Source organism: Phyllostomus hastatus, unplaced genomic scaffold, assembly GCF_019186645.2.
Source record: "Phyllostomus hastatus isolate PE091 unplaced genomic scaffold, TTU_PhHast_1.1 phas_contig_196, whole genome shotgun sequence".
Lineage (NCBI taxonomy): Eukaryota > Metazoa > Chordata > Mammalia > Chiroptera > Phyllostomidae > Phyllostomus > Phyllostomus hastatus.
This window is the reverse complement of record NW_025333709.1, coordinates 2231650-2252765: the sequence shown is the minus strand read 5'-3', so window position 1 is coordinate 2252765 and position 21116 is coordinate 2231650. Positions and strand designations below refer to the sequence as shown.

At 67.4% G+C, this 21116-nt stretch overlaps 1 protein-coding gene across 1 annotated transcript in view; it reads left to right on the top strand.

The window, feature by feature from the left end:
• Positions 1–21116, top strand: part of SORCS2 (sortilin related VPS10 domain containing receptor 2) — a 213349-nt gene that overhangs the window by 178768 nt on the left and 13465 nt on the right. Inside the window, exons 6-17 of the mRNA XM_045834049.1 lie at positions 2545–2609; positions 2874–2992; positions 3829–3918; positions 8827–9006; positions 10136–10282; positions 11778–11880; positions 13335–13411; positions 16740–16831; positions 17709–17816; positions 18399–18519; positions 19372–19505; positions 20204–20317. Of these exons, the coding sequence (XP_045690005.1) occupies positions 2545–2609; positions 2874–2992; positions 3829–3918; positions 8827–9006; positions 10136–10282; positions 11778–11880; positions 13335–13411; positions 16740–16831; positions 17709–17816; positions 18399–18519; positions 19372–19505; positions 20204–20317 (1350 nt within the window). The remainder of the gene's footprint in view (positions 1–2544; positions 2610–2873; positions 2993–3828; positions 3919–8826; positions 9007–10135; positions 10283–11777; positions 11881–13334; positions 13412–16739; positions 16832–17708; positions 17817–18398; positions 18520–19371; positions 19506–20203; positions 20318–21116) is intronic.

Below are 21116 nucleotides of genomic sequence, written 5' to 3'. Positions count from 1 at the left end.
TGAGTGGGTGAGTGGGTGAGTGAGTGGGTGAGTGGGTGGGTGAGTGGGTGAGTGAGTGGGTGAGTGAGTGGGTAGGTGAGTGGGTGAGTGAGTGGGTGAGTGGGTGGGTGAGTGGGTGAGTGAGTGGGTGAGTGAGTGGGTGGGTGAGTGGGTGGGTGAGTGGGTGAGTGGGTGAGTGGGTGGGTGAGTGGGTGAGTGAGTGGGTGAGTGGGTGGGTGAGTGGGTGAGTGAGTGGGTGAGTGAGTGGGTGGGTGGGTGTGTGAGTGGGTGAGTGAGTGGGTGAGTGGGTGAGTGAGTGGGTGAGTGAGTGGGTGAGTGGGTAGGTGAGTGGGTGAGTGAGTGGGTGAGTGAGTGGGTGGGTGAGTGGGTGAGTGGGTGGGTGAGTGGGTGAGTGAGTGGGTGAGTGAGTGGGTGGGTGAGTGGGTGAGTGAGTGGGTGAGTGAGTGGGTGGGTGAGTGGGTGGGTGAGTGGGTGGGTGAGTGGGTGAGTGAGTGGGTGGGTGAGTGGGTGGGTGGGTGGGTGAGTGGGTGAGTGGGTGAGTGAGTGGGTGAGTGAGTGGGTGAGTGGGTGGGTGAGTGGGTGAGTGAGTGGGTGAGTGAGTGGGTGAGTGGGTGGGTGAGTGGGTGAGTGAGTGGGTGAGTGAATGGATGGGTGAGTGGGTGAGTGGGTGGGTGAGTGGGTGAGTGGGTGAAGGAGTGCGTGTGTCAGCGAACAGGCTGGTGTCATCACCAGACTCTACAGACGACGGTTGTCAGACCCCAGTCCCGTGGGCCCGGCCGCGGGCGCTCCTGGGGAAGGGGCAGTGAGCGACCTCCTGCGTTCAGGGGAGAGCGGGCATCCAGGCCGGAGGGCTCCCTCCGGGGAGCTCACGAACGCTCTGTTCACGGGACTGCTGGCCCGGGGCCCTCAGACCCACACGCGGCTGCCCGTCCGACCGCTGGGGCCGCTGGTCCCCGGACGAGGTGCAGCCCCTTGGGAGGCGGGGCTGAGAACTGCAGGGCCTGACTCAGGTGGGGGGTCCGTGGCCGCTGGCGACTGAGCGCCCCGCCCGGGGGTCTCAGGACCGGCGAGGACGTCCAGTGGCTGTGGGACAGGGCCCGCGCACTGCAGGGGTCCGTGTCCCCGCGGGCAGGCTTGGTTGCTGGGTGGACGTGAGGCGGTCACTTCGGTCCAAGAGTCGCTGCCTCGAAAGTGCCCGCTCAGCAGATCCCGCGCTCCGCACTGGGGCGGAGGCGGAGTGGTCAGAGGTTTCCGAGCGTTAGTGTCGAGGCAGTGAAGAAAACGGCAGCAGACGCAGCCCAGGGGACGCGTCGCAGAGTGAGAACCGGGACCCCTCGGACCAGGTCCTCACCGAGCCTCCATCCAGTCCGAACGTCTGCACTCCACTTCCCGGGTGCCCTGCGCAGGGCGGGGCAGGCGCTGGGGCCCCCCCCACACCGATGCCGCTGGCCGTCCCTGCGCCCCGGGAGGCCGCAGCCCGCGGAGCTGCGACCCTGTGACCTGCCTGCCGTCCTCCCGTTCTCGGGCCTCCTCAAAGGCCCACCGCAGCCCAGGAGTGCCGGAGCCCCCGGCCCGCGTGGTCACGGGGCCAGCAGCCGCGAGCAGGGCCTCCCAGGGTGCCCCGGGCGGTGGGTCCCTGGGAGCTGCGGGTGAAGGGAGAGGGCCCCGTGGGGAGCCGGGCCCTGCCACCAGGGCTGTGCACCTTGGGGCGGTCGCTTTGCTCCTCTGGGCCTCAGTTTCCTAATTTGCAAAATCAGGGAGGTATTCCCAGGGCTGCCCCTGCCTCCGGAGACCATTTTGATCTTTAAAAAAAATAGACAGAAGACACACAACTCATGGGAGAGTCCTCTGCAAAGGAGAACACCATCTGTGAAGGGGACCGTTGCCCCGGCTGGTGCGGCTCAGTGGATCGAGTGCCGGCCCGTGAACCGAAAGGTCGCCGGTTCGATTCCTGGTTGGGGCACGTGCCTGGGTCGCAGGTGTGGACCCAGGTGGGGTGCATGCGACAGGCAACCAACCGGTCGATGTTTCTCTCCCTCCTTTCCCTGCTCTCTCTCTCTCTCTCTCAAGATTTTATTTATTTATTTTTAGAGAGAGGGGAAGGGAGAGAGAAAGAGAGGGAGAGAAACATCAGTGTGTGGTTGTCTCTCTCACGTGCCCCCAGCTGGGGACCTGGCCCACAACCCAGGCATGTGCCCTGGCTGGGAATCGAACCAGCGACCCTTTAGTTCGCAGGCTGACGTTTAATCCACTGAGCCACACCCTCCAGGGCCCACTCTCTAAAAATAAATAATAAATCTCTAAAAAACAAGAACAGGACTGTCGCTGAAGGGCGCCGAGCAGACCCAAGGCCCTGCGTGGCAGGGACCCCGGCCGCCTCCCCGGAGCCGTGGGGTCTGAGAACTGTGGCCTCCAGCCACGGCGTGAGAGCGGCCCGAGACCCGGGAGCCCATGGGGCGACACGGGGTCGGGGGCGTGGGTGCAGGCGCTGTCCGGGCCTGGGGCCCCCACGCCCGACGCCAGCCCGAGCCCCCTGTGTTGCAGGGCTGCGTCTGGAGCGGACGGCGAGGCTGACGTGGTCCACCTGCAGGCCCACGCGCTCGGAGGAGGTGAGTGGGGCTGGGGGCGGCAGAGTGGGTGGTCCCCCAGGGTCCCGGCAGCTTCCTGACAGGGCCAGGGAGCTCGGGGCCCAGAGCCCCCACCCTCCCCCCGCGCAGCCGCAGGTGTGACCACAGGGCAAACCCCTGAACATCCCAGCCCGCCCGCAAACCCGCTGTGCAGCTCCCGGCCGGCCGGCGGGGGCCAGGAGAGGCCGGCTCCCAGGGTGCCCGAGGCGCACGCTGAGCGCCCCGCCGGCCCCTCGCCCGCCGCAGGCTTCCGGTACCTCACCTACCGCGTGCACAACTGCTCCCAGAAGACGCCCACGTCGCCCTTCTCAGGCCCCGTCGACCGCAACTCCCTGTTCGTGGAGAACGACTACATCTTCTTCACGGTGCGTGGCCGCGGCGGGCTCGTGGGTGTGGCGGGAGGGGCCGTGGCGCGTGGGCCGTTCCACGGGCAGCGACGCCTACGGGAGGCACAACAAGGAGTGGCTGTCGGACTTCCGAGCATTACTTGGTTCACAGTCTCCCCCCCGCCCCCTGAGGCCGTGGCGGCAGGCTCCCCCGGACGGCCCCGTCGAGCCGGACCCCGGTTCTGGGGGCTGCCTGCCCCTCCCCCGCACCAGCAGCCTCCCACGGCCCACATCCGTGTTGCACCGTCTGGTGCCGGTGACTTTGGCTTTGGTAGGGCTGTCTCTGGTCATTGCCCTTGGCTGCCAGACACCATCTGCCCACAGCCAGCGACCAGGACCTGCTGCCCGTACACACCGGGACTCAGGCCAGAGTCGGGCGCACCCTCCGAGACCGTGTGGACTGACCATTCGGAAACTCCAGTCAACGACTGGTCATACCACCTCTTGGTTACTGCTACTGACGAGGAGCTCAGTGCTTCCAAAACAACCTGTCCCCTCTCCTGGTTGGCTCAGACCTTAGAAAGTTCATTGCACCTTGCTCCCCGACTCAGATGCAGGGGAATGACATGGCGACGGAGCAGGAGGACAGGGGTTAGTGCTAACTGAAGAAGGCGGAGGACGCTTCTCGGAGAAGGGGCATTGGGTGTGGGGATTTGAAGGATGAGGAGGAGTTCGTGTGTTCCAGGCAGAGCTCGACCATGCAAAGCCAAAGGGCATTTTTTTCACGAGCCGAATACGCAGTGTAGTGTTCGTTCACGGGGCTCTGGCTCGAAAGGAAACCAGCCCCTCAAACACGCGCCCCTCCCCCCGGCCAGGCCACCTCCAGCAACCGGACCACATTCTACGTCTCCTACCGTCGCAGCGAGTTCGTGCCCATGAAGCTGCCCAAGTACGCGCTGCCAAAGGTAGGCGTGGCGGCCTCGCCCGCCCACCCGGCGTGGCCGCGCCCTGGGCCTGTGCTCACGCGTGGGGCGGGGCGGGGGCCCCCGGGGTCAGGACAGACCAGAGCGAGTGTGGCCGGCGTCCTCCAGCTGCCCCCCACCTCCGTGCCCGCGTCACATGTACCCGGGTGCGTCCTGTCTCAGGCCTGTGCTGCGCCCTCCGTCGGCCGGGCTGTCTCTCCCCAGAGCTCCTGCACGTGAGGTGTCTCCTGAGACAGACAGGTCGTTGGTCACTTGCCAACGACCCCCCAGGCTCGTCTCGGCCTCCATCTCCTGCTGGTCCCCCACCCCAAATCCCAGGGTGCTGGGGTGGCCGTGTGGCTCTCCCGCTTGTAGCTAGAGTTTTGAGAGTTGGGGGCAGTTTCTGTTTCATTAACCTTTGCTTTCTGACTGCCTGGGATGGGGCTCGGCACACAGTAGGTACTCAGCTTTTGCAGCGTCCTTCCCCTTGCCTGGGCATGCAAAAATGGGGGACCAAGGGCTGCCCAGACCCTGTGCCCAGCCCAGCCTCAGGACCCAACTCCACAGCCCCTGCCTGCGGATACCTTACTCCCATTGGACAGGGTGTGGGGGGGAGGGGCCGGGACTGGCGTTCAGAGAGGCTGGGTAACCTGCCTGAGGCTGCACAGCGACTTAGAAGCCGAAGATGGGGTCGAACCCACGTCCCGGTAAGTGAGACCCGCCTCGTGCCGCCTCTCTGCCCGGAGGCCATCGCCCGGCCCCTGCGCAGCTCTATGCCCCGCCTGCATTCTTCAGAAGCGCGGGTGCCGCCGCTGCCAGCCAGACACCCGGGCGGCGTGCATGTGCGTGCGTGTGTGTCGTTCGGCTCCCACAGCGTCCACTCTGAAGGCAGAGCTCGTGCGTCCGTGTCGGCCCTTCTGACCGGCCTCCTGTGCTGGCATTAGTTACTCGTAACGGTTTTTAAAAATACTCATGTTTCCTGACCAAACAAAAAAAAAAGATAGGTAAAGGCTTTAAACAGAAAAAAAGAGGAGGAAAATCCAAATAACTATCAATTACAGAAAGAACATAAGCGTAAAGGAAATGCAGCGCCGCTGTAAATGTTCCTTTCCTTGTGTTAAGTTTCTGTGACGTGAAATAACGTTCGGAGAGCGTGAGGACAGAGGCAGACGTGACCTCAGGGGCGACGGTGCAGAGGCCGAGGCAGTGGGACCCGCCGTCCCGGCGGGGACGCAGCCGCAGCACGGAGCCTGCCCGGCGGCCCTGGGGCGCCGTCCTGGCGTCGGTGCCAAGGCTGGCAGCTCCCGGGGCGCGCTGGGGCGGCCGGTCAGGTTACCTTCCACGGTGCCAGCTCTTACCCCGGTGGCAACGTGCCCGTCGCCCGCCCCCAGCCCCTCGGCAGGCAGGCGGACGCGCCCGCGTCCCCAGGGAGGCGTGTGCACGCAGCGTGCAGGAGCAGAGCGGGCACGAGGCCCAAACGCTGAGCGTCTGATGCCCGGTGGCTGCTTTCAATCCGGGGGGGCTGCCGACACCCCGCCTGGCCATCCTCAGTGCACCCGCCGCTGCTGCCGGCTGAGGCAGCCCTGGGGGCGTAAAGGGCCAGAGCCTGTTTCACCCGCTGCCTTCTCCTTCTTTCCCTGCTGGGAGTCAGATATTTAAGGACTGGGACACTCAAAAGCTACCACGCGTGTGAAAGAATCAGAAAGCCACCATGCAGGCCCAAGGAAGGACAAGTGCGGGCTCAGGAAAGACCTAAGAGGGACCTAAGTTTACGCCTCAGGCTGGTCCTTGCTGCAGAGCCAGCCTGTGATGAGCAAAACCAGAAAGAGAAACAAAACAGCGAACCCTGGGGGAGGGGACGAACCCGGTTTACACAGTTACCGCACCGTTTCAGCCGACGTGTGATTTCAACAGCGAAAAGCCCAAAGTCACACAGAGTGTGGTCCCTTCGAAGGGAAAACACACAAACCGACAGAGACTGTTCTTGAGGGCGAGCTGACAGCAGACCTACTAGACAGAGACGCTAACACCACTGCCTCGGGATACAATAAAAAGAAACAGGAAACACAGAGCGGAAGCAAAAAAAATCCTGGAGCTGAAAAGAACAATAACTGAAATGAGAAAAATCCCCTAGAGGGATTCAAAAGCACATCTGAGCAGAGAACTTAATCATGTGATGATGGAAATTACGGAGCGTGAGGAACAGAGGGAAAAGATGGGAGGCAAGGGGACACCATCCCAGGGGCCTGGGGGCGACGTCGGACCGACCCGCACACCCATCGAGGGAGTCCCCTAAGACTAGAGCGGGGGAGCCCAAAACTTCCCAAACCGATGAGAGACGTGAACATAAACATCTAGGAAAGATGATGAACCCCAGGTGGTACGAACACGGAGCCCACACCAAGACACATTATAGTCCAACCACTGAAAGACGAGGAAAGAAAGTTGAAAGCAGCAGGAGAGAAGCAACTCGTCACATACACGAGCTCGTCCATCAGATTTTTAAGCAGATTTCTCACCGGGAACCTTGGAGACCAGCAGGCAAAGAGTTAATATGCTCAAAATGTTGAAGCAGTCTGATGAGGTACTGGTTCATCTGGCTGTTCTGTGAGTTTTATGTGAAGGTCTGCGGGGAAAATTCCCCTTATCGTGCTTATAAAAAGGCTTTTAAACTTTTCAAAGTTACTTCTTTAAAATATATTCACTACAACTGTCCTGGCTGGTAGCTCAGTGGATTGAGTGTCAGCCTTTGAACCAAAGGGTCGCCGGTTCGATTCCCAGTTCAGGGCACAGGCCTGGGTTGTAGGCTAGGTCCCCACTGGGAGGGGCGTGAGAGGCAACCACACATGGATGTTTCTCTCCCTCTCTTTCTCCTTCCTTTCCCCTCTAAAAATAAACAAAAAGAAAATCTTTTTGAAAAACTTTAAAAATATATATTTGCTACAATTAATAGAATGATACAAATATTTATACCCTTTGTACCTGGTTCCTCTCCACCCCTTATCCCCAGGGCCGCCTCATTCCTCATTCCCCATGGTAGGAGAGTTACTACCGGGCAACTCTGGGAGACGTCTCAACAACCTTTCTGCCTCCGTATCTTAGCTTCAGAAACCCCAGTTTTAGCTGGTGCATTGCTTCCCACCTAAAAGACTACATTTCCCAGCTGCCCTGGTAGCTGCCGTGGTCCTGGTTCTAACACTATGGCCGATGACAGGCAAGTGGGGTTGTCACGGGGAGACTTCTCGGAGTCCTCCTTCCAGGGCAGGCTTTTCTGTCCCCCTTCCCCTCCTCCCTCCTGCTGCCTTGCTTGTGGACAGGACGGCTGGCACCCCAGCAGCCACCTTGGACCACGAGGACAAGACACATCCCGAGACAGTGGAACATGGCTCAGAAGGAGCCCCCGTTCCCGGTGGCTTTGGAGAGCTTCCACGCTGGACCGTCTGCGTCCGGACTTCCTGCACCCACGGGAGACGTGCGCTGCTGCTGCCTTATCTGCCCCACCCCCTGTGCCTGTGACTGGCAATCAGACCTAGTTCACCTGATAGCACATATTGGCAACCTTGGTGTTGCCACCCACACGTTTCTGCAGGCTGCAGAGACACGGATGAGGTCTGTCCAGAAGGGACCCAACCAGGTACTATGAAAACAGAGACATTTATTGAAGAAGACACAAGAGACAAGAAACATCGCACACAGGACAGCGACGCCTCAGCCCCCTGCAGTTGTGACCTTGAGGAAGTCTGGGTCATTGGAAGCGGTTTGAGCCGAGTCACCAGCAGCTGCAGCACGAGGTCCCTTCCGCTCTGGGTGCAGAGGCCACGGAATGGATTTTGCCACGACAGGTTTCATGCCAAGGTCCTGCGTCAGAATCTCAGACACACTGGCTCCTGGAGCCCCGGCTCCGCTTCCAGTCCTCATGGGGGGCTCCTCCCCACTGTGTTGTTCCCCCGTCACAGGTGGGAACCACCAGGCCCCGCGCCCCCTGGGGCAGTCGGATCCTTCCCGAGCCCCGGCTCCCCGGTCCCGGGCATTTCTGTGGGATAGACTCCCAGGGTCTAACCCGGTCCTCCCGGACGGAGGTGCACAGTGGCTGCGTCACCACCGTGTCCCTTCCCCGCACAGCCCCTTGCCGTGACCTCGCGGGCGGGCGGGGCCGCGGGCGGGCCCCGCCGCGTTCATCCGGCGCTGGCTGGGAGAGGGGAGGAGCACGAGACCGAGGGTCGCCCCGAGGTCCCTCTCCCTCCCTGTTGTTTGCCCTGGCTGCTTTGCTCCCGGGCGGTGCATCTGGCCCTGGAACCCCAGACGGCCGCCGAGGTCACTGTGCAGCTGCCCGGGGCTTCTGCTCCCAGGGGGCACCTGGGGCTGGGGGCCTGGGCCTTTGCTGCCCCCTCCTCAGAGCAGCCCTCCACCCCCACCACGCCCGGGCTGCCTGCCGCCTGCCCCTGACCCGCGAGAGGGCCTTGCGGGGTGGGGGGGCCCAGGGCAGTGGCGCAGCCCCCAGCATGGGCAGGCAGGTGGCAGGCTGCGACGAGGTCCCTGCGCGTGAGGCTGGGGCGCACCGACCCATCCCCCCCACCCCGTGGGTGGTCCCGGAGGGCAGAGACCCCACGGGACCCTGCACCGGACCCCCACCTCGGACGGCGCCTGGCTGGTGGTGGGCACCTACTGGACACGAGCCCAATGGTGACTTCTCCGACCTGCTGGAGGAGACACGGGAAGGGGGCTTGGGGGGGACACCCATCACTGCCTCACATCTAGGGGTGCCCCTGACAATCTGGGGGTGCACAGAGGAGTCCCGTACCCCTGCAAGCCCGACTCCAAGAGCCCGTGGCCGATGCCCCCAGAGCAGCGCCCCCGCTGCCCCTCCACCGCCGGCCCCTGCTGACCCCGCACTCCCCCCCCGCACCCCAGGACCTGCTGGTGGTCAGCACGGACGAGAACCAGGTGTTCGTGGCGGTGCAGGAGTGGCACCAGACGGACACCTACAACCTGTATCAGTCGGACCCGCGCGGCGTGGCCTACGCGCTGGTGCTGGAGGACATCCGCAGCTCCCGGCGGCCGGACACCGAGGCCATCATCGACATCCTGGAGGTGGGACCCGGGCTCCACCCCCGCCTTCGCTCGCGTGCGCTGTGCGCTGTCGCGGTGTTCCATGGGGGGCTGCGCGCTCTGGCTGGGCAGGCCCAGAGGAGGCCGTGCGTGTGTGTGGGCGCTTTCAGAGCAGGAGAGGGGGCTCGCCCTTTCTGACCGAGTCCAGACTACGTAGGAGGACACAGTTTGTGTAGTAACCCAGGTCTGCTAAGGGGGGAACGGGGCTTGGGGCGGGGGAGGGGACATGTTGCCGATGCCGGGCGCGGGGTCGGTGGTCCCTGTTGTCCACTGGCCTACAGAGGCCACCCACGAGGCCATCCCGGCCCCCGTCCTGCTGCGAGCCTGCCAGGGCCGGGTGAGGCCTGCGGGACGGGGGCTGTGGCCCCTACTCCGTGGCGGCCCCCTGGGCCCCCGCCCCCCTTCTCTCTCCCTCCCAGCCTCTCCCCCCCGCTCCGTCCAAGTGTCTGATGTCTGTCTGGCTTCCCTTCACTCCATCTCCCCCACCCCTGGCCCCCACAGCTCCTGCCTCCCCTCTTCTCACACGTGGAGCCGGGGCCCCGGCTGGTGGTCCCCAGAGCTCCCGGCCACAGCGGGACACAGCCCCCGGGCTGGGCTGAGCACAGGCCCAGGGAGCCGTGTGTTCGGGTCGCTGCCGGGGGCCCCTCGGGGGCCGGGCTGCCCTTGAGTGACGGAGGCAAAACGAGCCCCCGTCCCGGGCGGCCAGGCTGGGCACGGAACCCGTCCTCGGGTGGGGCTTGGTCTGGGGCGCGCCTCGGGGGCTCGGGGGAAAGCCCAGGGCCATCCCGTCGGCCGAGGCCAGGTGTGTTTGCTGCGGGGGAAGGTGGGGGGGATGGTGCCATGAAGCAGCCGCTCTGCCCAAAGACGCGGTGACCCCGGTGCACGGGCTGGTGGGGGACCGGGCCCTGCTCGCCGTGTCCGGCAGCCAGTGTCCGGCTCTGGGAGGACAGCTCGGTGTCAGGAGAAGCACCCGGGCGCCGGGGTCAGACAGTCCGGGATCCCGTCCCCCGCGCCTGCCCGGCTCCCGGCCTCAGGGTGGGCGGGGCGCACGGGCCGTGGGCGCAGATCTCCGGCCCGGACGGCCCACGTGACCCGCCGTGGCTCGTCCCAGGTCCACGGCGTGAAGGGCGTCTTCCTGGCGAACCAGAAGAAGGACGGGAAGGTGGTGACGCTGATCACCTACAACAAGGGCCGCGACTGGGAGCACCTGCGGCCGCCCAGCGTGGACATGAACGGGAAGCCGACCAACTGCCAGGCCGTGAGCGCCCCCCACCCCTCACACGCCCCTGTGGGCGGGGCGCACGACGCGGCCGAGGGGACCCCGGGGGTCAGAGGTGGGCACGTCCGAGCCGGCCCCTCGGAGAGGCAGGGACCCCCGGTGACTCTGGGCCTGGCGCACAGGTTTCCCGGACAGGGCTGCCCTCGGGCGACTGGGTGACCGGGCTCCGGCCAGGGGGCCTGCTGCCTTCACCCCGGGGGGGGTCACGGGGGGGGTCGCCGCCCGCCGTGTGCCTTTGCAGAAGGGCAGGCAGGGCTCCTTCCGGCTGCGTTTGCTGCCTTTGGTCCTCCTCCGGCTCTGCCGCCTTACTGAGACGTGACTCACTCCCCCTGCGCCTCTCCCAGCCGAAGGGCGCAGCTCAGGGTCTCAGCGGCTTCTCGGGGCTGGGACCCCCTCAGCACGGCCCACTGAGAGCATGTGCATCGCCCCCAAAGGACAGTGTGCCCCTTACCCAGCCCCCCACCCGTCCCCACCCGCCTGCCGGTCCCGCCGTGCGGCCGCCGCCCCTGCTGACGGCTCAGCCCCGTCCGTGAGCCTCGCGTGGGCGTGTCTGAGCCCGCGGTGCAGCCGGCACAGGCCGACCCGGCACGGGCCGCCCAGCTCAGGGAGTGGGTTTGGCCGGCAGGGTGACCCAGTGAAGACGATGGGGTCCCACAGCGGCCCCACGCCCCTTCCCGCGCCCTGGGGTGGGGGATGAGGGCGGCAGCGCCCTGGGCTCCGCCTCATAAACCAGGAACCCCAGGACCCCCGAAGCGTCCCGTAAAAATTAGCGGTCCCTCCGAGGTTGAAATTTGGATCTTTGGGTGCTCGGTCCTGGGGTATTTCCAAACTGGTATATTTTTTAGAAAAAAGAGAGAGCCATCGGTCAGTGCGAATGGCCGTTGAAATGGTTATGAATGGGGCTCCTGCCCCTCCTGCCCCTCCTGCCCCTCCTGCCCGGGCGGCCGCAGACACCGGGCAGGACCCCAGCGCAGGCACGCCCCCCTTCCCCTCTCTCACAGGGGGCGGGACCCCAGCGCAGGCACGCCCCCCTTCCCCTCTCTCACAGGGGCGGGGCCTCAGCGCGGGCTCCGGCTGTTCCCTGGCGCCCAGGCTGTCGGGGCTCCCTGCCGGCCCCCAGGGAAGGCTCTGGAGGGGTGAAGGAGAGAACGGATGTGTGGGCCATGCGGGCTCTGGGTGCCGTCCGCGGTCCGGGGCCTGGCACCCCGGGCTGGGAGGCCCACTGCCGGCGCCCACGCTGGGAAGGCCGCCCTTAGAGAGGCCCCTGGCTTCACCTGAGAGCGCAGTCACCTAGGAGTCGGTCTCAGCGCCTCTTGCCACCTCCTCCCCCTCCTTAGAGGTGCTCCCGGCACTGCCTGCCCGCCCGGAAGGCCACGGGGGTGAACTTGGTCTCGGGGCTGCCTTCCCGAGGGCTGCCCGTCCGCCACCCCCGGTGCTGACCATGGCCTTCTTCCCCCTCCCCCGCCCCCTGCAGCCGGACTGCCACCTGCACCTGCACCTGCTCTGGCCGGATAACCCCTACGTGTCCGGCACCGTGCACACCAAGGACACCGCCCCGGGCCTCATCATGGGGGCAGGTAGGGGGCGCCCTCATCGCCGGGTGGCAGGAGCCGCCGGCACAGGAGGGGAGCTCGGTTCCCTTGGGGAGCAAGGGTGCACCTTGTTGCCGTGGGCCTGGGTGAGGGCATGCCCACCCCAGCGGTGACATCCCTGGGAGCTCAGCTGTTGTGGACTGGAGGGGGGATGTGTGGCCCAGAACGGGCACAGGACACGTGTCGGCTGAACGGGAAGGTGGGTGGATGGATGGATGGATGATGGATGGATGGGTGGTGGGTGGTGGGTGGATGCAGGGTGGAGAGAGGGACAGGTGGGTGCATGCGTGTACTGGCCCCTCGCTGGCCCTGGAAAAGGAGGACGGGCACACAGACCCGTCCCTGTGCTGGGAGGTATCTCTGAGGGTGTGCGGACGGCCCACCTCCTGTGGGATTCCCGACGACATCTGCGCTCAGCTCTGGGTAGGCGCCCCTGAGGGTGCTGCGTAGATGAGGCCCCGAACACCAGGCGCTGGGCTGGTCGCCCAGGGCAGGGGCCCGGGGGCTCCAGGGGAGCTCCCAGAATGGCTTCGGGGTCCTCGCTGTCCCCCATCTTCCTGGGACCCCGACCTCTGGTCCCTGCCAAGACCGCAGGGCACAGCGAGGGCCTGGCAAGCGCAGCTCCCGAGACTGTGCCGTGGCCCCAGGCCCTCCCAGGAGGCTGCTGAGGGCGGGCGGGCCCCGGAAGCTGCTGCAACCGTCCTGGGGGGTGCGCTCTCTGGTGGCCGCTGTCGTCGTGTGGGGCCCCCTGGAGGCTGGGGCTCCTCGTCTGCAAGCTGGCGCTGGCGGGGGACACCGCCGGGTTAGGGCTCTCCCCGCTCCAGCGTCACCCCCAGGGGAAGCCCCAGCCCCGTAGCTGCCCCCGTGCAGGGACTCTTGGGAACCACAGGGAGGAGCCTCCTCGGTGTCCCCGAATCCCTCTGCAGAGATTTTACGAGCACCTACTACGTGCTTTCTCTGCTGCCCCGGACCCACCTTGGGCCCCCCTGCCCCCCAGCCGCCGGGGAGCCATCCCCAAAGGCAGCCCCGGGTGTCCTGCCCCAGACGACAGCCCGAGTCCCAGGCCCGTAGCCTGGCAAACCCACGGACGACCACCACTCCGCACCTGTCATTGTGGAGCCACACTTGTCACCCAGGGGTCCCCTGAAGTGCCACCCAGCGGTGCCGGCCCCTGGGTCTGGCTGGAGCCCAGGGGCTGCTGGCTTTCTGTGGGCAGGGCTGACCGGTCCTGTACCCGCTGGGCAGGGCCCAGGCCCAGCGGTTCCAGCAGGCCTGTCATTGGCCGTGAATGCGGGCGGGGAGCGCCCATGGGGGGCTTTGCTGGTGGGAGCTGTGGGCCGGACCCACGTGCCCCTGCCTGGGGCCTTGTCTGGCTCGGACCCTGGTGGCGGGGAGCAGGCTGACCCCAGCGTGACCCCGTCCCTTTCCCTCCGGGCCAGGTAACCTGGGCTCTCAGCTGGTGGAGAACCGGGAGGAGATGTACATCACCTCAGACTGCGGGAAGACCTGGCGGCAGGTAGGGTGCCCCCCGCCCCCCCGCAGCCTGACCGGCTGGGCACACAGCACCCTTCAGCCACCGTCCGCCCCGGTGGCCGGCGCAGGGGTGACGGACCCGACACCGCTCCACGCACCACCCACCTTGGCTCGGAGGCTTGGGCGCCCCCTGGGGGCCAAGGCGGGGGGGGGGACGGGGTACGGACAACCCCAGGGGTCCCGGCAGGGAGGGTGCTGGGCGGGCTGTGGAGTGGTGGACGAGAGAGAGTGGGGAAGAGGGGGCTTGGGGGCCGCCGTGAGCCTGGGGGGCCGGGGCAGGCTCGGCGACACCCGGGTGCCGACCTGCTGTAGCAGTGCGGGGAGAGAAACGTGGGGGAGGGAGAGAGCGCGCCCCAGGAAGCGGTCCCCACCGCGGGCGACTCCGCGGGGCGCCCCCGTGCTCTCCGCGGCGTCCACGGGGACTAACTTGCTCAGTAACCGGAGGGGTCGGGGCCGCGGGCGGGCGACACGGAAACGGCGGCCGGCCGGGGGAGGGGAGGCTGGCGGACTCGCGCTGTGCAGCCCGCGCCGCCGCCGCTCAGCAGCCAGCCCGGTGCCCGGCCGGGAGAGGGCCCCGCGCCCTCTGCCCTCCCGCTTCTCTCCAGAAAAGAAGAAAAGGGCCTTGTCTGGCCCGCGGTCCTCACGGCGTGACCGCCCCCGCTCTGCACGCTCCGGGCATGCGCCAGAGCCCGGGTCCGGGCGGCGCGGTCCGGCCGAGCCCAGCCGTGGGCCCCGCCCCCCGGGGCCGTGCGCCGCCCGCGCTGCTGCAGTTTGATTGACGGCCGGCACTCGTGGGCAGCACGCGAGAAGCGGGTTGTGAAAAGGGGGTTGAAAAGGGCAGAAGAGACTTGATGCATTGCAATATTTCTATTTCACGCGACTAGCGAAGCATGTCCACGCTTTCCGAAAGGGCACGCCGGCCTGTCTGGCCCAGGAGCCCCGACCGGGCTGGACAGACAGACGGGCGGACGCAGCCGCAGCCTTCCGGCGCCATGGAAACCGCCGGCAGGCATCCCCGGTCCACCCGTGTCAGGCCGCGTGCTCGGGCCACCCGCCAGGGATGTCCGCGTTCCAGGGACACCGTCTGTCCCAGGCCGGGCGTGGGGCCTGCCCTCGGGGGCTTGCTCCCTTCCCTGGTGCCTGGGGGCTGTGGGGGCCCCCTGTGTGTGGGGGTGGGAGGGCACCGAGGTGAGCGCATGTGCGTTCAGGGCACGGGGAGCTGCTGGAGCCGGATTGGGGGTTGGCTGGGGTGGGGGACGCCCGGGGAGGAGAGGGGACAAGGGGGACAAGCGCAGGCAAGGCCGAGCACCAGGCGGGCCCGCCAGACTGTGGGGCCTGCAGTGAGATGACCCGCCCGCGGGCGCCCAGCCTGTGAGCGGTGAGCGCCGGTGGTGTGCCGCTGATGGGCACAGTGTTTTTAAAACGCGAGCTCCCGTGGGTGGTCAGTCACAGGGGTCAGGAAGCACACAGGGGGCCCCCTGAGCCTGGGCCGGGGGTGGGCGGGAAAGGAGAGATGGGGCGGGCTGCCCGCCCCTCCTTCCTGGTGCCCCGTGCGGCGGGGGCACAGTCGGCCGGGGGGTGTTCAGTGCCCGCGTGGCCCTGCCGCCTGCAGAGTCCCAGGCCAGTGAGGGTGGGGCTGTCTGTGTGTGTCCCCCGGGGTGTCTGGCAGGCGCCCGTCTTCCTGGTGGGCACAGGGGCGCCCCCTGCCTGTCCTCGAGGGAGGAAGGCGGCAGGAGCGTGGGTGTGAGCTCAGCACCCCCAGCGCCCAGCCAGCGGCTCGGTCCCTCGGGCTCTGAGAACGCGCTTCAGCTTCCCGCCCACGGCGGTCTCCCGTGGGACACCCCGTGTGGAGCGGGGAACGGGGTCCCCACCGTGCGGGCAGCGGCCCCTGCAAGTTCGAAGGCATCGGGAGCAGCGCCTGCGGTCGGCAGACGCGTTTGTGGCCGTGTGCCTCTTGCTCAGCATCGCGGGACCGAGCGTGGCTCCTGCCACCCACCTGGCGGCCCAGCTTCTCTTTGAATGCCCCCCGAGACGGGGAGCTCAGCCTCTCCTGGAGGAAAAGCCATCTGCTCCAGAACCCACTCCCCCCAGCACCCGAGAGAGCCCTGAAGGGGAAACCTGTTTACAACCCCCCGCCCCCATTCACCTTGGCACGTCTCGCTGACTCTGCGGGGGAAGTCCCGGCCCAGCACTGACGCCGGAGCCCAAGCCGCCCTGTCCAGCCTTTCTGGTCCCTGGACACGCCGTTCTCTGTGGCCTCCAGGCCCCACACACACTCTTCCCCCTGCCCGGCCCCCCCCGAGACCAGCCTACGTGCCCCTTGTCCCTCAGCCCCCTCCCTGGGGTGCCCGGTGCCTCGGACCCAGAGTGTCATCGGAATCCCCCGTCATGCGTCCCCCAGACTGGGCAGGACCCTGTGCTGGGCAGCGCCAGGACTGAGCTGGCAGAGCGGGTCCCGGCGATGGGACCCCTCGTCGCGGCCTCCGAGTGGGCCAGTCACTGCGTGGTGGTGTTCTGCCCCCGGGGGGGGTCTCTCCCCGGGCTGTGCATTCCCGGGGGCTCTGGCTTTCCTTTCCGCCTCTGGTCCCAGCTCCCCGAGAGGGCCTGGAGCTCTGGGCCTGTTAGGTGGGCAGCTGGGGTGGGGAGAATTGTGACAGTGCCTCCTTCCCAGCACCCTAGAAAGCGCCAGCCGCCCCCTCCCTCCCAGGACCCTCAGGCTGTGCTGATGTAGCCGAGGGCAGCGTGCTTATCCGAGCTCGCGGCCGGGACAGAGGACGCCAGGCACACTGAGTCCTCTGACCCCCTGCAGCTGCGGCCGTGGGGTCAGCGGGAGTGAGCACCCTGGGGCAGGTCTGGGGACGACCTGCATGAGTGCCCTGGCACCAGGGAGGGCTTCCTGGAGGAGGCAGCGCTTGAGCTGAGCCTTCCTGTCGAGTCAGGGTGGACGTGCGTCCCAACTGCTTCTCTAAATTCCGTTCTGTCCCAAAATCGCGTTGTCGTCGGCCTCTCTGGTGCGTGGTGTCTCCCAAAGAGGGGACCGCTGCCGCGGCACGCCCTTGCCACGCCCTTTCTCACGTCCCCCACCTGCCTAGAGGCACTCGTCCTCCGCCCACCGCACGTGGCGCCGAGCCCGGGTGCCGTGGCCCAGCGCGGGGACAGCCTTGGCGCGTGGGGGCCTCCTACCAGCCCTGGCCTCTGCCGGCACCCCCGGCACCCACACGCATGTGGACGGCCCTGCTCCCCAAGAGTGGCCCCGACCCCGAACAACCTGCAAGCCTTCTCAGGGGCCGCCCCCTCCCTCCCTCCCGCAGGTGTTTGAGGAGGAGCACCACATCCTCTACCTGGACCACGGCGGCGTGATCGTGGCCGTCAAGGACAGCTCCATCCCCTTGAAGATCCTCAAGTACCGCCGGGGGGCGGGGCAGCCCTGGGGGCGGGGCTTCTTCCTTTCACCTGGGGGCCCCTCGCAGCATTCCTCAGAGCAGCCTCCTCACGGGCCGCAGGACCATGGCTCTCAACCCCACCAGCTGCGGGTGGTGGGGAGCTCAGCTCACCCGCCCCTGCAGCTGCTCCTGGCTGGGCGTGGGGAGACAATGAAATGGGAGATGACAGAGGCCGGAGGGAGCCCGAGGGAGGCCTGGGGCTGTGGGGCCCAGAGGAGGCCCACAACAGACTGGGGGAGCAAGGAGGGCTTCCTGGAGGAGGTGACGTTAAGCATCAATAGGAATTAATTTAAGTAGAGGAGGCAGGGCCACACAAGGAAGCCAGCAGCCTGTGCCCAGGAGAGGGCCGGTCTGCTGGCAGCTGCAGACACCTGAAAAGGTTGTTGTGGAAAAGCAAGGGCAAGTATGAGGTCTGGGGGTCCAGAAGGCAGAGTTGGGGAGTTGCCAGGAAGCCCATATCACTTTAGTCTGAAAAAGAGCTCTCCCCACTCAGAGCTAGCAGCACCGTGATAACGCTGCGTTGGTGCACAGCTGTTGTCCCTGGCCTGGCAGCCCCTAGGCCTGGCTCCGGCACTGGGGGCTCTGCCATCCAGGGGGCACCCAAACGGCACACCTGGGGCTCCCTGGCTCGGGGCTGGCAGGTGGCCAATGCAGCCTCCCAAGAGAGAGCAAAGTCAGGGCTCCAGCCTCAGCCTGGGTGCTGGGCGGGCCCTGGGGGCAGGCACCGCTCCCCACACACTGTTCTCCCAGCCGTCCCAGCTGCATCCCGTGGGGCGGCCAGTCCTGGACACGGGGAGGGCTCCTGCCGCCTGGTGGACAGTGGCCCTCCCCCGGCAGGTTCAGCATGGACGACGGCCACACCTGGAGCACCTACAACTTCAGCAGCACCCCCATGTTTGTGGATGGGCTGCTGAGCGAGCCGGGCGAGGAGACACTGGTCATCACGTGAGTGCTGCCCCCCACCCCGGGGCAGGGGCTCTGAGGCGGACTCAACACTGCCCGCCAGCAGCCCGCCCGCTCTGGCACTCGCCTCTCCCTCAGCCCCCCACCCCAGTCTCTGACAGCCGAGGTGCCCTCCCGCCGCAGCCCTGGAGGGCGGCCTGCAGTCCCCCCCTGTGCAGACACACCCCTCACCTGCCCAGGCCACTGGGCTGTGGAGAGGCGGGACCAGGAGTCAAGGCTGCGGCGGTGGGCCCCGCCCCTTCCACCTCCGGGGCTGACAGTTCCCGTGCTGTCACCGTTGTCCTTGGTCTCACCGTGGGCCGCGGGCCCCTGTGAAGGACGCGTGGGCACGCGGCCCGAGGAGGACCTGAGACCCGGCCGCCCAGTGCCGGGCGGGGCCAGGCTGCAGGTCCAGGCTGGCATCCGCGGCTGCAGTTCAGTCCCGGAGGGCCCCAGGTGGGGGGGGGGGGAGTGGTGTCTCGGGGCCCACAGTGCCACAGTGGGGACTGCGGCCCTGAGGGGGGAGGGGACCCTGAGGGGGGAGGGACGGGCCCCAGTAAGGCGCTCCCCCCCCCGCCCCCGCAGCATCTTCGGCCACATGAGCTACCGCTCGGAGTGGGAGCTCGTCAAGGTGGACTTCCGCCCCTCCTTCTCCAGGACGTGCGGCGAGGGGGACTACGGCTCCTGGGAGCTCACCGACCTGCAGGTGGGCCGGGCGCCAGCTCTGCCGGCGAGCTCCCCGCAGGCCCACCCCACGGGGCCCCACGAGCCTCCCCCTCCCAGGAGGCCTTCCCAGATCCCTGGCTGCCCCGAGATGCTCCGTTCTTCTGGGGTTTTCCCCAGCCCCTCTGGGTGCCTGGGCTGCTCTGGGCGCAGTCACACTTGGGGGGCACAGGTCCTCGGGCCCCGAGCCACCCGAGGAAGGAGTTGTGCTCGGGGTTCAGGGCTGTCCCAACCGTAGGGAGGGCGACAGGGTGCACGTGCCGCCTGTGCCCTGGCGCCCCTGAGCCGACCGGGGCGGCCCCCCTCCCCGCGCCCTCAGCACAAGCTGTCCCCACGGCATCAGCACCAGTGTCCACTCTCTCGGGAGGGAACGGGGACCAGAGACGGCCCCTCTGTGGTTCAGGTCCGGCTGTGCCCTTGGGGGGTGGCGGGGAGGCCGTGGTCTCGGAATGGGCGCCCCACGCCTGGTGCTGCCGCGGCGCCGGTTTCGGGGTCACTGGCTGAAGACTCGCTGTGTGACCCCAGGAGGTCTCCGGGCCGGGGCTTGTCCCAGCTTCTGCAGCGGCTCCGGCAGCCCCGGGGCCCGAGGGCCTTAAAGGGGCCCTGCTTCCAGCAGCCGTGCGCCCTGAAGCCCGGATGGGGCTTGAGTGGCACTTCCTCCGGGAAGCCTGCCCTGACCAGCTGCCCTGGGCCCCGAGCTTACCTCCGCGCGTGCTCGTGGGTGGCGTGGGGGGGGGCCCGCCCCGGCGCGCCCTTGGGTGTGCCCTTTTCCTCCTGGGCCTCGGCTTCCCCGTCCCTGAAAGGCGACAATCGCCGCCTCCTGCCGCCACCGCAGGGCGACCGCTGCCTGATGGGCCAGCGCAGGAGCTTCCGCAAGAGGAAGGCCGCGTCGCTGTGCATCAACGGGAGGAACTTCACGTCGGCGCTCGCCTCCCGCGTGTGCCCCTGCCAGGACTCCGACTTCCACTGGTGACGGCCCGTCCCGCGGCGGGGGGGGGGGGGGCGGGGGGGCAGGGCACAGGCCGGGCAGGGAGGGCGGGGCCGCCGCCCCTTCTGGGACCTGGCCTCCCAGTCACTGTCACTTCTGCCTCGTTCTGGGGCTGGAACTGGCCGGGGGAGGAGGAGCCAGGACGGTGCAGGCATGGTGGGGCCGGCGGTGCCCTCCCAGCCCCGTCTCCTCCGGGCAGGGCCTCTGCTCCCCGCCCTGCTGCAGCCCCCCCGTGGCACCCACTGCCCACAGGGGAGTGTCCCAGTTCCAGAGACCAGCCCGTAAGGCCTCTGGCCCCTGCCCGCCCCCCTCCCCAGCTGTCCTCACCCCCCGCCGTCCTGTCCTGCACGTTCTGCCACCCCCACCTGTGCCCCCTGCCCCGGCGCAGAGGGGGCTGGTCCCCCTGCAGTGCCCCTCTCCTCTCCTTCCCCGGCTGTCTCCTGCTCTTCCTTTGAGACTCAGCTCACCGCCTCCAGGCAGCCTTCCGGGACACGCAGGCTGGGCTCAGTGCTCTCCTGCCAGCTCCCAGCACCCCCTCGGCACCCCTTCCCACCTGGGGTACACTGTGGGCCCCCCGCCTGTGTCCAGCTCCAGCACGGGGGCCGTGTGGCTGCTCTCTGCGCCCCTCCCGCCCCCCCCCCCGGCCTGCCTCCTGACGCACGAGTTTCCCTCCTCCCAGCGACTACGGGTTCGAGCGCGCCCCCTTCTCCGAGTGCTTGGCCAACTTCTGGTTCCACCCCCTGTCTCCCCCTGACGACTGCGTCCTGGGCCGGACCTACACCAGCAGCCTCGGGTGAGTGTGCGAGGAGCGCGGGCCTCTCCTCGTCCGGCGCGGGGGGCAGCGCCGCAGGGACCACCCGCCGGCGTCCTGCCCGGTGCCCGCTGCTCCTGCGTGGGGTCGGGGAGAGAAAGGTCAGGGCTGAGACGTCCTGCTTGCCCCGGCTGCTGAGGCTCAGCCAGGCACGGACCCTCCAGGGCTCTAGGGTGTGAGTCTGTGCCGGCCAGCAGCAGGACCCGCCAGGCACGGAGCTGGCTCTGTGTGGAGATGGCAGGCAGAGCAGGGCCAGGGGCTGGTGCGGGGCTGGTGTGGGGGCTGGTCCCCCCAGGGAAGTAACACCCCTCCTGGCCCTCCTGAGCCGCTGCAGTGCCAGGCTCTTCCCCACGTACCAGTGCAGGCGGGCGGCTCAGAGCTGACCCAGAGGTGCTCACACTCTGTGTAGGGCTCATCTCCAACGGCACTTCTTCTGGGAAGCCTTCCCTGACCACCTGCCCTGGGCCCGGGCTGCCCTCTGTCACAGCACACTCAGCCCTTGTCCTCACATGGCCGGCCGTTCTCCCCGCTCTGAGGGCGTCAGCGAGCGTCATCCACCATCCACCCACCCACCTGTCCCTCCCTCCCTCCCTCCCTCCCCCATCAGGCAGCCACAGCAGCCACTCCAGGGTGTCCCCCAGGACTGGGCAAGCAGGGACCCCTGTCCGGAGTGTCAGAGCTGGGCCCGTATCGCAGGCGTGGAGTTTGTTTCCTCCTGGGGGCACTGTGTCTGTGTCCTGGGCCCGTGGGGCTGTGTGTGCGTGGCGGGGCGGGGGGGGGG